The 14,471-nt window shown below is 41.0% G+C and overlaps 1 protein-coding gene across 6 annotated transcripts in view; it reads right to left on the reverse strand.

Moving 5' to 3' along the window:
• The window catches only part of Usp40 (ubiquitin specific peptidase 40), a 77,617-nt gene that overhangs the window by 48,730 nt on the left and 14,416 nt on the right, over positions 1–14,471 (reverse strand). For all 6 annotated transcript variants that reach the window (XM_045147118.1, XM_045147117.1, XM_045147119.1 and 3 more), the window contains 4 exons: positions 12,054–12,197; positions 9,850–9,978; positions 5,113–5,208; positions 3,249–3,356 (listed from right to left, as the gene is read on the reverse strand). In XM_045147118.1, coding sequence (XP_045003053.1) covers positions 3,249–3,356; positions 5,113–5,208; positions 9,850–9,978; positions 12,054–12,197 — 477 coding nt within the window. The remainder of the gene's footprint in view (positions 1–3,248; positions 3,357–5,112; positions 5,209–9,849; positions 9,979–12,053; positions 12,198–14,471) is intronic.

Genomic DNA, 14,471 nt, shown 5'->3' on the forward strand with positions numbered 1-14,471 from the left:
AGAACCACCACCACTAGCAAAGACCATCTTAAGCTACTGATCCAGACAGACTATTGGGAAGAGAAGTAATTACATGGCTTATCAACCTTTTAATGTTAACGACATAGAATGTTCTCTGTTCTGGAAGCAGACAAGCAAACCCAGGTAATCATAGTATGAAAAGACCATTTCTCAAGTTCTTTTTAAAGAATTAACAAGAAAACAAAGCCCCTCCCCATTGCCTAGTCTCTCCCACCCTCCTCACTCCCTCCTACCTGGGTTTCCTACTTTCGTAACCTCTATGTTACTAGTCATTTCTTCCTCTTCCCTATATACAAAGCTCTTGGGCTTATCCTAACATTTACTTACATTATCAATCAACATGGAAAAGAGGATTTCACATTTTAATTTTGAAAAGAAGTAAGCTGTGGTAATATCAACTCTCTAATCAAAAGTAATATTTTATCACAAACAGAAGGGCCTAGGGGAGTTGACTCACAGATAATACTGTTAACACTGCATATGAGTACAGATGGCAAAACAGTATTGCTTTAGCAGTCACTAAATATCAACAATTTGAAAGCTATGCGTAATTAATTTCCTGTGGAGCCAAGAGTCACGCTGACTGACAGATAAGGATTATGAAGGCTTTGGCCTCAAGCTTTGGTGCTGTCTGTCTCACAATGGCCCAAGCTCTCTCTGCACTCACACTCCTGACACGGAAAATGACCTGAAGATGAAACAGATGTCAGAGAGTTCCCAGAGGCAGCTCAAAATGGAGATGGCACAATCCTCCAAAGAAGGGAAGCAAACTAGATGAGTCTTGTGTCAATCTACTCTCCCAGTTCACAGCAGCACACAGTAGGATAGCGTTCAAGCAGAAGACAGGAGTCTTGTCTCACTGTCCTGACGAGACAGAATCCAAGCACATGAGAGGATAGCATGCAACAGCGCAGCTTCAGGTCTGTAGCAAAGTCCCGCGGAGTCTTTGGCTAACTCCTACGTTGCAAGTAACCCAGCAGAGCTGTCAGACAGAGCATGGGGCTCAAGTCTTGCCAAGTCAGAATCACTTTTCCTCAGGCAGTAAATACTTTAGAGGTCAAACTGAAAAGTTTTGAAAAATCCATTTACAAATTTAAGATTGTTACTAGCCTGAGACAGTTTGGAACAGTTCCAGATAATGGTTGGGACTTACACAAGACTGAGAAGGAAAAATAAATTAAAAAAAATATATATATATATATATTTATATATATATACATACACACACACATATACACACACATATCTCAAAGCCAGATCAATGGAAATTACCCAAAATGAAGTAAGAAGGAAGAAAAGGAGAAAAATACCCCAGGGCACCCAAAATCTGTGAGGAAATATAAAATAGTCTCATCCTATCCATGTAACTGTAGAATTGGAGTCCACAAAAAGAGAGACAATGAGGTTGCAAAACCAAATTTAACATGGCCAATTTTTTTTTCAACATCAAGGACAAGAAAAAGAAAATCTTTCTTTTTTTTTTTTTTTTTTTTTTTTTTTGGTTTTTCGAGGTAGGGTCTCACTTTAGCCCAGGCTGACCTGGAATTCACTATGGAGTCTCAGGGTGGCCTTGAACTCACGGAGATCCTCCTACCTCTGCCTCCCGAGTGCTGGGATTAAAGGCATGCACCACCACGCCCAGCAAAAAGAAAATCTTAAAAGCAGACATAAAAAGATACTTTATATTTGTGAAACAAAATGTTAAAGATGATAGTTGACTCTTCATTCGAAAGTAAAGAACCCAGAACAGAGCAGACAACATACTAGACTATATGTTCAGGGACCCTTTCTACAGTTCATTACTACAATGTCAGCTTTACATGCTAAAGAAAAAACAAACATGGAGAGAAAAAAAAAAAAAAACGTAGCTCTATATCCAGCAAAAATATTGCTAAAACCGAGGGCAGAATAAAGATTTTCAGATAAACAAAAGCTAAGAACATTTTTTAGCAGCAGTCTGAATTATTGAGAACTGCTAGATGAAGTTCTCTAGGTTGAAAGTGATATAAAATGCAAACCTGGACCACAGAAGAATCAGTAGGCAAAGAATGGACAAATAAAAATAGCGATTTTCCCTTAATTTCTTTAAGAATCACCCAGCTAAAAACAAAATTAATTAATACACAGTGAAATTTACATTATGTGCAATGGTAAAATGTAAGAAGATAGTAACAGAAGAAGATGGGAAGGGAGAAATGGAATTGTATTATTAACCACTTACCCTGAACAAAAAGCAGAGTAATTTATAATTGGTAATATAATTTATATACAGTATAATCAAGAAATAATCACTATAAAATTAAACTATGTAAAAGACAAAATGAAATACTTAAAGATTACGGTCTTACTCCAAAGGAAAGCAAGGAAGTTGGTTGGGCATGGTGGTGCACACCTTTAATCCCAGCACTTGAGAGGCAGAAGTAGGAAAATTGCTGTGAGTTCAAGACCACCCTGAGACTACACAGTAAATGGGCTAGAGTGAGACCCTACCTCAAAGAGCAAAAAAAATAAAAAATAAAAAAAGCTGGGGATGGTGGCACATGCCTTTAATCCCAGCACTCAGGAGGCAGAGGTAGGAGGATCGCTGTGAGTTTGAGGCCAACCTGAGAATAAAGAGTGAATTCCAGGTCACCCTGGGCTACTGTGAGACCCTACCTTGAAAAACCAAAAAACAAAACAAAACAAAAAACCTAGAGAAAAACAGAAAAAGTAGAAAGCATGAAGGCTCAAATTTGTGAATAATAACAAATCAGTTATTATATTAATTCAATTGAACAAAACATTCTAACACAGATGAAGAAATTGACACACTCATTTGACAGAAAACAGATCAAAACAGCAAGAATCACAGGAAAAGCTGTTTTTTTGAAGAGCTTACTAATGCTCTGTTGCTCTGCCTGCGTTCAGTGAGTTGTCCCAGCTCATTCCTGATAATCCTACTTTTGCATCTCAATTTATAGCCGAGGACACCAGCTGACCAATTTACTAGCAGCGTGAGCTTTGGAGTGACATCCCTCTTTTGCTCTTGTCACAGGAGCCATCTCCTCCTTTTGCTTAATTCTTCATAAATAACCTAGTCAGTAATAAGGAACTTACCAGCTGATTCCTAACCATTAAACAAAAGTACTCATGTTATTATCACCTATTTCTACAGAGGAATTTGTGTTGCTGGTATCATAATAAAACTTCCTGGGATGAGGGAAGGCTATGTTGACACCAAGTATTACCTTTCGTAATGGTCCATGCTGTTTTCTGTACTTCTTGTTCCAAGATACTCCTATCTTTTTCAAGAGTTTCTGGCCCAGTTGATCAACAGGAATTAGATTGCTCTCCTCCTTATGAGAGAAACATGATCACTTAAAATTGGGGAACAAATAACTGTTGTACAAATTCAGAGGGTTCAACAGGATCAAACTTAATTAAACATACCAGAACACAAACTCATAAGAGGATTAATCACAACTATCACATGAGATTTTTTAATAAAAATTTTTAAATAGTACCCCAAGTCTCCTCAGTTTAGAAAAACCTAGATCTGCATACTTTTCACATGCCAGTTTAATTACTTAAAAAGAACACTATCCAGGGGCTAGACTTTATGGTTAAGGTGTTTGCCTACAAAGTCAAAGGACTCAGATTCGATTCTCTAGGACCCATGTTAGCCAGATGCACAAGGGGCACATGCCTCTGGAGTTCGTTTGCAGTGGCTGGAGGTCCTGATGCACCCATTCTGTCTCTTTCCCTCTTTCTCTGTCAAATAAATAAATAAAAATAAAATATTTAAAAAGAAAACACTATCCAAAGATAATATTTAGGTTTAATAAATTCCTGACATTACTAATGATTTTTAAAATAAATATTTCATTGCAAAATAGAAAGCCAGTCAACACTGTATAATAAATAAACTGTAGGAACGAGTAAGGTATAGCCAACACACACCGAACTATGTCTCCCCAAAATTCATATATTGAACCCACAACTTCCAAGTCTGCATAATGTGACCATGTTTGGGAAAAGGGACTTTAAAGAAGTAAGTTAATATTGTTTCCTTTTTAAAAAAAAATTTTATGTTTATTTATTTATTTGGCAGAGAAAGAGGGAGAGAGAGAATGGGTGCGCCAGGGCCTCCAGCCACTGCAAACCAACTCCAGAGGCATGCGCCCCTTTGTGCACCTGGCTAACATGAGTCCTGGGGAATCAAACCTGGGTCCTTTGGCTTTGCAGACAAATGTCTTAACTGTTAAGCCATCCCTCCAGCCCCCTGTTTCCTTTTTTAAAAATTTTATTTATTTACTTATTTATTTGAAAGAGAGGGACAGAATGGGTGCACCAGGGCCTTCAGCCACTGCAAACAAACTCCAGATGCATGTGCTACCTTGTGCATCTGGCTTATGTGGGTCCTGGGGAATTGAACTTGGGTCCATAGGCTTTGCAGGCAAATGCCTTAACCACTAAGCCATCTTTCCAACCCTTTTGTTTTGATTTTTTGAGATAGGGTCTCATGCAGCCCAGGTTGTCCTCTAATTTGTTGTATAGCTGAGGCTGGCCTTGAATACCTCATCTTCCTGCTCCTACCTCCTTAATACGGGGCTCTCAAGCATTTCCCACACATTTTTTTTAACACTTAAGTCTCACTCTACAGCCCAGACTGGCTTGGAACTCAGGCTAAGTCAAAATGTAATCCTTCTGCCTTAGTCTTCTGAGCTCTGACATTATGGATGTGAGCCACTGTGCCAAGCAAGTCAAGAAAAATGAAGACCCTGTCCATTTTGAGATTGGTCCTAGGGCTGGGGAGATGGCTCAGGAGGTAAAGGTACTTGGATTTGATTCCTTGGTAGCTACATAAAGGCAGGCCAACAAACGTGGCACAAGTGTCTGGAGTTTGTTAATAGTGGCAGGAGGCCCTGGTTTGCCCATTCTCTGTTTTCTTTCTCTGTCTGCCTCTTCCTGTCTCTCTCCAAGTTGAAAAAAAAAAAAAAAAGATTAGCCCTAAACAAATCCGATTGCTGTCCTCATATAAATATACAACACACACATCCAAACACATAGAGCACACACATGTATGCGCACATGCACAGAGACCCACTCTACCTGAAGTAAGACTGCTTTTAGAACTGTCAGTGGATCATCACCCTCGTCTTCATTTTGAAGAGCTTTCAAATTCACATCTGGCTTACTTTGTTCCTCCTAGGAAGACAAGCAAGGAGAATTTATAGCACAAGCTCCTTTAAAGGAATTAACAAGACAGGACTGTCTATGCCACTGGGAAAAGCATGGTAAAAACATCACAAGCCGTAGCTTATAAACATACAATCTAGGGCTGGAGAGATGGCTTAGCGGTTAAGCGCTCGCCTGTAAAGCCTAAGGACCCCGGTTCGAGGCTCGGTTCCCCAGGTCCCACGTTAGCCAGATGCACAAGGAGGTGCACGCGTCTGGAGTTCGTTTGCAGAGGCTGGAAGCCCTGGCGCGCCCATTCTCTCTCTCTCCCTCTATCTGTCTTTCTCTCTGTCTCTGTCGCTCTCAAGTAAATAAATAAAATTAAAATAAAAAAAAAAAACAGGGCTGGAGAGATGGCTTAGCAGTCAAGCGCTTGCCTGTGAAGCCTAAGGACCCCGGTTCGAGGCTCGGTTCCCCAGGTCCCACGTTAGCCAGATGCACAAGGGGGCGCACGCATCTGGAGTTCGTTTGCAGAGGCTGGAAGCCCTGGCGCGCCCATTCTCTCTCTCTCCCTCTATCTGTCTTTCTCTCTGTGTCTGTCGCTCTCAAATAAATAAATAAATAAAAATTAAAATAAATAAATAAATAAATAAATAAAACCAATAAAGATTCTTTAAAAAAAAGCATACAATCTATAAACTTTGGGATCAGGTAGACCTGCCTTTGCAATTCAACCCAACTTACTTAATCTCTTCATATTTATCTGTAAATTGGGTTGTGAGGCACAGATTCCAGCCTAGTATATACAGTGAATAACAACATTTTTCAGTTCCCTTTAGATCTTTTCTTCCCCTGAGTTCCAGTTCTACTTTAATATCATATATATTTGTATGTGTGTATATACGTATGTGTATATATGAATATGTATGTTAATATATACATGCACAATTTACAGCCCACATGAGAAAAAACATAAAATATTTGTCATACTCACAATGGTTTATCTTGCTTAAAAGGATGTCCAGTTCCATCCATTTTCTCTAAATGATTTAATTTCATTGTTTACAGCTGAATTAAATTCTACTGGATGGATGAAGATATATGTGTGTGTGTGTGTGTGTGTGTGTGTGTGTGTGTGTATTTAATTTTCTTTATCTACTTGTTATTAGACAACTAGGCTTCTATACCTTGGCTATAAACATGAAAGTGGCAGAATGCTGACTTAAGAATTCTTCCGGCATAGACCCAAGAGTGATATAGCTACACAATATGTTAATTCTGTTTGTAGTGTGTTCTTTCCTCCTTTTTTTGGAAGAACCTCCAAACTAAGAACAATAGTAGTTGCCATTCCCATCAACAATAGATGGGGGTTCGTCTTTCCCCATGTCCTCAACTGCATTTATTGCCACTTGTTTTCTTTTTTGAAATTTTAATATTTTTATTTATTTGCAAGCAGAATAGAATGGGTGTGCCAAGCCCTCCAGCCACTGCAAATGAACTCCAGATGAATGCATCGCTTTGTGCATCTGGCTTTTTTTGGATACTATAATCAAACCAAGGTTGTTAGGCTTTGCAGACAAGTGCTTTAAATGCTGTGTCATCTCTCCAGCCCCAACTTGCTTTATAACTGCCATTCTGACTGGGATGAGATGGAATCTTAATGTAGTTTTTAATCTGTATTTCCTTGATGGCTAGGGATGTTGAACAGTTTTTCAAGTATCTATTGGCCATTTGTATTTTTTCTCTTGAGGTCTGTGTAACTCTTTTGCTTATTGACTGACTGGATAATTTGGTTTGAGAGCAGTTATTTGAGTTCTTAGATTCTAGATATTAATCCTCTGCCAGAGGTATAATTGGTAAAGACAGTTCCCATTCTTTAGGCTGTCTCTTCACTCTGTCAATTGTTTCCCTAAATATAGTTTTGTTTTGTTTTTTTGAGGAAAGCCCAACAGACAAGCCTTCTTTATTTTTTTTATGCAAGAGAGAGAGGGGGAGAGAACTGGTGCACCAGAGCCTCCAGCCTCTGCAATCCAACTCCATATGTGTGTGCTCCCTTGTGTGCATGTACGAACCTGCACACTTGTGTCACTTTGTGTGTCTGGTTTATGTGGGACCTGAAGAGTCGAATATGAGTTCTTAGGCTTCGCAGGCAAGTGCCTTAACCGCTAAGCCAGCTAAGCCATCATTCTAACCCTAAATATAGCTTTTAAACAAATCAAGCTGGCAAGAACACAGAAAACAGCTTCGAAGGTCCAAAAGTGAAATGGCAGTTCAGGGAGGATATCAGAATTACGGCTTCTAACTCCCCAGCTGCTATGGTCAGAATGGTGTTGTGATGGCTTGAATGTAAATGTATGTCCCCACAGACTCAGGTATTTTTAAACAATATGTATTTTTTTTTTAATGAGAGGGAGAAAGAGCCGGCACACCAGTGCCTCCAGCCACTGCAATCACACTCCAGACACATGTGCCGCTTTGTGCTCAAATGCCACCTTGTGCATCTGACTTATGTGGGTTCTGGAGTTGCACCCGGGTCCTTATGCTTGGCAGGCAAGCATTTTAACCGCTAAGCCATCTCTTCAGCCCATCTCAGGTGCTTTTTATTGAGCGTCCTACTTCACCTTCAGCAGGTGGAGCCCTGTTGGAGGAGGTATGTTACTGGGGGCAAATCTTGAGTGCACCTTAATAGGTGTGGAGAGAGCTGGCTTGAGCTCTGGCTGTTCCTGCTGCCATTGGCTTCTCTCTGCTATGGGTGCTGGAGTGAGCCAGCTTCTCCCATGGTGATGGTGCCTCCCTTGGAATCTACAAACCTGAAATAAACCCTTTTCTCCCAGAAGCTGCCTCTGGTCAAATGTCTGTCCCAGCAATAGAAATGTAACTGCAATGGTTTTATTCCCCAAAATGTCTATGCTAAAACCTAACTCCTGCCTCAATAGTACTAAGCGACAAGGCCATAAGGACATAAATAGGACACAAAGGCAAGGCACTCATGGGATTAGTGACTGTAGAAGAAGCAATGAAGGTGCTCTTGTCACTTTTGCCACTGAGGACACAGCAAAGCAGCACAATCCAAGAAGCAGAGTGAGGCCCAGAGGCACAAAATCTGCTGCACCTGAGTCTTGGATTGCCAAGGAAGGTTCCCAGGGCAGAGTACAAAGACACACTGTTAAAAAAAAAAAAGTATGCCTTTAATTCTAGCACTTGGAAAGTAAAGTTTGGATAATCACTGAGAGTTTGAGGTCACCCTGAGACTACATAGTGAATTCCAGGTCAGCCTGGACCAGATTAAGGCCTACCTTAAAAAAACTAAAAAAAAAAAAAAAAAAAAAAAGTACCTGCCTGCTCCTTCAAGTCACATTAACAGTAGGCAGAAGACCCAAAAGTTAACACAAAGTTGCCAAGAGATGTTCAAGAACCTATAATCCAAAAGGAAGATATGGAAGAGAGAATTGTTACTCTTGAAATATGTTGCCTCTTCATAGTGGGTCCATGTATAACCTCAGTGATGAGACTTCAAATGGTTATTTCAAATGGATAAATGTTGCCAGCAAGAAAAATGCTGCAACTCTGAAAGTGGCTGAGTAAAACTTCAGAGGTGTAGAGGAAAGCAGAGACATGCTCCCCCAGGGGGAAGCTGGACTGGCACAGAGGCGGGGGTGTACCTTCCCTAGACCAGAGAGACCTAGAAATAATGGAAAAAGCCTACAACACACAATGCTAAGTGTGCCTGATTTTGACATATGGTGAGGGAGGAGAATAACCTTGGTTTTAGAAGTAAAACATTGAAGCATTTAGGAGCAAAGGGCTGATGTTCTGACTGACTTTCAAATGGGTTCCCACCACCATAGCAATGCAGTATATGAGGGTGTGGGTGTGCACACCACAGTGGTAATGTGGTATATGCGGTGTGGGTGTGCACACCACAGTGGTAATGCAGCATATGTGGGTGTGACACCACAGTGGCAATGCGGTATATGTGGGTGTGCACACCACAGTGGTAATGCAGTATATACGAGTGTGGGTGCGCACACCAGTGGTAATGCGGTATATGCAGGTGTGGGTGCGCACACCACAGTGGTAATGCGGTATATGCGGGTTTGGGTTTGCACACCACTGTGGTAATGCGGTATATACAGGGTGGGTGTGCACACCACAGTGGTAATGCAGTATATGCAGATTTGAATGAAGATACCACAGTGGTAATACAGTATATGTGGGTGTGGGTGTGCACACCACAGTGGTAATGCGGTATATGCGGGTGTGGGTGTGACACCACAGTGGTAATGCGGCAGACGTGGGTGTGCACATCACAGGGGTAATGCGGTACATGTGGGTGTGCACACCACAGTGGTAATGCGGCAGACGTGGGTGTGCACACCACAGGGGTAATGCGGTATATGCGTGTGGGGATATGCACATCACAGTGGTAATGTGGTATCATGCACAAAAGTTGCAAATGTTAACAGCTGGAGAATCTAGGGAGAAGGTATACAGGAACTACCTGTACCTTTGGTAATTTTCCATATGTGTAAAATTATTTAGAGAAAAGTTACCTTTCAGGGCCTATCAAAGATTTCTACAGGATGGGCATATAACAAAGGGCAAAGTGATAAACAAGATACTGTGATAAGAATACAAAGGCAAACAAATTGCAGCTGTTTCTACACTTACTTGAAATTGCCAGTTTCCTAGATGATCAACATCCTTAATGTACACATGGTAGTGCCCTCCATAGCAGCCACCTTTGTGGATAATGACTGAGAAGAGGTCATATATGAACTCTGCATCATCCACTTCACTCTAGGACAGCAAGTATGGAGACAGTTTATGTACAACAGTGAGATACACAACCAAGGGAAAGAATTCAGCCCTGAAGTTAGTAAAAGCCTTACGTTCACAATTCACGGCCAGGCCCTTCTGCTCCCAGGTATATTAATGCTTAAAATACTAACACTGTTACTTAAGCATAAATAAAGGCAAATTTAAATAATCAGTCTTACATTAAAAGTGTTTTATCCCCCCAGTGTTTTGAGACAGAGTATTGTCCCGTGGCCCAGACTGGCCTTTCTCTGGCAATCTTCCTGCCTCATTTTCCTGAGAATTGAGATTAATGATGTGAGCCACCATGCCCAGCTGAATTTCAAAACTCTTAGTTCACTGACTTACTGTCAGTCACAGCACAACAATCAATTTCTGCTTTTTACTTAAATGTAAGCACATGTATCTGAAGATGCTATTTTCACGTGCTTTGGCTAAGGTCAGAAGTCTGTGGTAGAGGCTTTTAACAAGGAAAAGTCATCTTTGTATAATGCCTTTTCTACTATTTAATCCAATCATCCTTTCTAATAATTGGTGCACAATTACAGTGACCCAAGAGATAAACTCCTACATTAACCACTAAAAGCAAAACAAAATAGCTTATATTAAGAGATGTATTAGGGGCTGGAGAGATGGCTCCGTGGTTAAAGTGCTTCCCTGAAAGGCCTAATGACCTAGGGTCAATTCCTTAGGATCCACATAAAGTCAGATGCACAAAGCAGCCCATGTATATGGAGTTCATTTGCAGTGGCTAGAGGCCCGAGTGTGCTCATTCTCTCTCTTTGCTTGCAAATAAATAAAATATTGGGTGGAAAAGAGATGCTTAAGGAAAAGGAAGCCTTCATCTTCATACCCCAGGATGGGGACCACATGACATAAAGTCCCTTCCAACTCTGATGCTTGAATTCAGCCAGTGTCATCTATAATGTAAAATGTGTATATAGCTGCCACCTGGAGGATACTGTGTCCTGAAAGTACTATAGTTTTCAAGTGGTCAGCATTCAAAAATGTGTGGGTCAGATAAAAGATCAGATATATACAAAAAAGAGACATTTTTCTCAATGCAGAAATTAAAAACTATAATTCATGTGAATTTCCTAAGTAAGTGCTAAGTTTTTCTTTTTTTAACTCTATCAAAGTATGTCAAAACATGTGACAAGCTGGGTGTGGTGACGCACGCCTTTAATCCCAGCTCTCGGGAGGCAGAGGTAGGAGGATCGTTGTGAGTTTGAGGCCACTCTGAAACTCCATAGTGAATTCCAGGTCAACCTGAGCTAGAGTGAGATACTACCTCGAAAAACCAAAAAAAAAAAAAGTAACAAATTACCTCTACATTTTATAAAAGGAGGGAGAAGTACATTAACTAGTTCTGGGAAAATCATTTATTCTGACTACATCAGTAACCAGCTCAGAGCCCAGAGAATGCTGGAACCTTTGGACAGTCACTTAAATAACAAACACCAAGAAGCTTGGCACTGAAGCCTTAGGAGAGGAGAGTACAGCTGTGAAGTCTGACTTGAAGAAGATTTATAAGAAGAGTATTTTTGTTCCATAGAAGTTCAACAGCTAGCTGATAAGTGTTCTCTTCTTAGTAATATGCAGCTGATTTGTCACATGAATCCCGTCAGTACAGTTACTGGTCCTGGCATGTGTAACTGCCCTGACTTAGGGGTCCCAACACTTCTCTGCTGCTGCTAGTGGGTGCAGCTCTCTCCAGCAGGGAGAGACCCAAGGTGCAGACACACATCCCACAGTGTAGGAGACAGTGGCCATGTCCAAAAATTATTTAATTCAAAATACTAACAGGACCAAGGTTGGAAGTTTCTTCAGTAAACTGCCTGAAAATGAGGTCCCTAAAATATTAAATCTTGGGCGGGGAAAAGAATTTAAAACCAAAATGGCTGGGCGTGGTGGTGCACGCCTTGAATCCCAGCACTTGGGATTAGGAGGATTGCCGTGATTTCAAGGCCACTCTGAGACTACATAGTGAATTCCAGGACAGCCTAGAATAGAGTGAGAAAAACCAAAAATAAAAAATAAAAATAAATGGTTCAAACCTGCTCACAAAAAGGCTTGAGGTTGATCCTGAGAGGGAAGGAATAGCAGCTTGTTTCCTTGTAGCGCTCACACTTCACAAAATCAAAATTAAATCTCAGTAATGAAATGGTAAGAAATGGAGGCAGCTGACGCAATTTGGCGGACTGTAAAAAGAAAAATTCATAAAGTTTAAAGACGGAATTACATGAAAGGATACAAAATGTTACTTAACATATGAAAAAAATAACCTATGGCACAAATAGAATACATCCTTAAATCTCATGCAAACTCCTTATCACGGTTTCAATATAACCTACTTTATGGTCCAAGGATGGTATCACTGTTAGGCTTACAACTAAACATCTATAAGCTAGTTTTATGTTTTTAGTGTTGATATCTCAAAATACTATTTGATGAGAATGTCATAACTGGGTGCTCCCTCTGTCTCATTCCTTTCTGGCCCAGCCCTGGCAAACATGTAGTTCTTATCTTGTGAAGAAAGGGAGCTCTGAACCCATGAAACGACAGGGGCATTTTATGTGTACCTGCATTTTTATTCTAAAGAAAAGATTCACATTTTTCGCTAGACTTTTTAAAAGAACTCTGATTCTCCAGAGTTTAAGATCTGCTGATTTGGGTTTGATTAACTGTCCTTACATTCAAAAGCAAGTAAGGCATTTCATTGTTGGTTTAATTCCTTCCTTAAAAACACTAAGCTGCTTTCTTTCTTTCTTTCTTTCTTTTTTTTTTTTTTTTTTGGTTTTTCGAGGTAGGGTCTCACTCTGGTCCAGGCTGACCTGGAATTAACTCTGTAGTCTCAGGGTGGCTTTGAACTCACGGCGATTCTTCTACCTCTGCCTCCCAAGTGCTGGGATTAAAGGAGTGCACCACCACGCCTGGCTTAAGCTGCTTTCTTTAATGTGTGTGTTGAGTGTGGGCACATGCACATGTACATACACATGTGTGTAGAGAGGATAAACTCAATGTCATTCCTAAGGAACATGTTTGCCCTTTTCTTTTCTTTTTTTTTTTTTTTTAAATTTTATTTATTTGAGAGAAAGACAGATAGAGGGAGAGAGAAAGAATGGGCACGCCAAGGCTTCCAGCCACTGCAAACGAACTCCAGACGCGTGCGCCCTCTTGTGCATCTGGCTAACGTGGGACCTGGGGAACCGAGCCTCAACCAGGGTCCTTAGGCTTCACAGGCAAGCGCTTAACCGCTATGCCATCTCTCCAGCCCTTCTTTTTAAACAAGGTTTTTTTTTAATGGCCTGAAAGTTGCTAAGGAAGCTAGACTATCTGGCTAGTACACCCAGAGATCCACCTGTTTTCACCTCCACAGCACTGCGGTTACAGATGCACACCAATCCCAGTGTTTTACATGGCACTGAGAATCCCGTGAAGGTCCTCACGCTTGCTGGGTAAGCATTTTACCAACTGAGCCGCTCCCCAACTCTCTATGCTGCTGTTCCAGAGCTATCAGCTGTCTTTTGGATTAGTGGCTTGAGAGAAGAAAAAATTCTCTCCTGTAGAAAATGATCAATAATCATAAATATCTAACATTATTAAACACATATTTAACAATTTCACAAATTCTGTGAGTTAAAACAGTGAAATAAGACCTGGCATGGTGTGCACATCTATAATTCTAGCACTTGGGAGACCAAGGCAAGAGGAATAAGAGTTTGGGGATAGCCTGGGCTACACAGCAAGCTCCTGGTCAGCTTGACCTACACAGCAAGACCCTGTCTCAAAACAACAAAACGCCCCAGTACTATAACAAGGTGGGTTTTTTTGGGGGGGGTGTTTTTCAAGGTAGGGTTTCATTCTAGCCCAGGATGACCTGGAATTCACTCTGCAGTCTCAGGGTGGCCTCAAACTCATGGTGATCCTCCTACCTCTGCCTCCTAAGTGCTAGGAATAAGGCGTGTACCATCACACCCAGCAAACATAGTTAATTTTTAAATAAGCACCAATGATATACTTATAAAACCAAAGAAATTCAACAACAGTATGACTACAGATACCTGTAATAAAGAAAGAATCCCTGAGACTATATAGTGAATTCCAGGTCAGCCTGGGCTGAAGTGAGACCCTACCTCAAAAAAAAAAAAAGAACTGCATTTATTTGGGTAGCAGAGGAGCCAGGCATGGTGGTACACACCCGCAATACCAGTGCTGAGAAAGATGAGGTGAAGGTTCTTCACTTCCAGGCAATCCTGGGCTAGGTTGTGAGACCTTCATCCAGCCCCTACCCCACAAAGTTGCATGCACAAACGAAGCCGTAAACTATTCAACTATTTAGGTAGCACAGCAAACCTAAATTTAGGGCGTAACAAACACATTCTGTCTGTTTATTTTGAGAGACAGTTTCATCACACAGCCCAGGCTGCCTCTGAATCTGCAATCCTCCTGTCCCAGCCTCCCGGTGCTGGGAT

Source organism: Jaculus jaculus, chromosome 4 (assembly GCF_020740685.1).
Source record: "Jaculus jaculus isolate mJacJac1 chromosome 4, mJacJac1.mat.Y.cur, whole genome shotgun sequence".
Classification (NCBI taxonomy): domain Eukaryota; kingdom Metazoa; phylum Chordata; class Mammalia; order Rodentia; family Dipodidae; genus Jaculus; species Jaculus jaculus.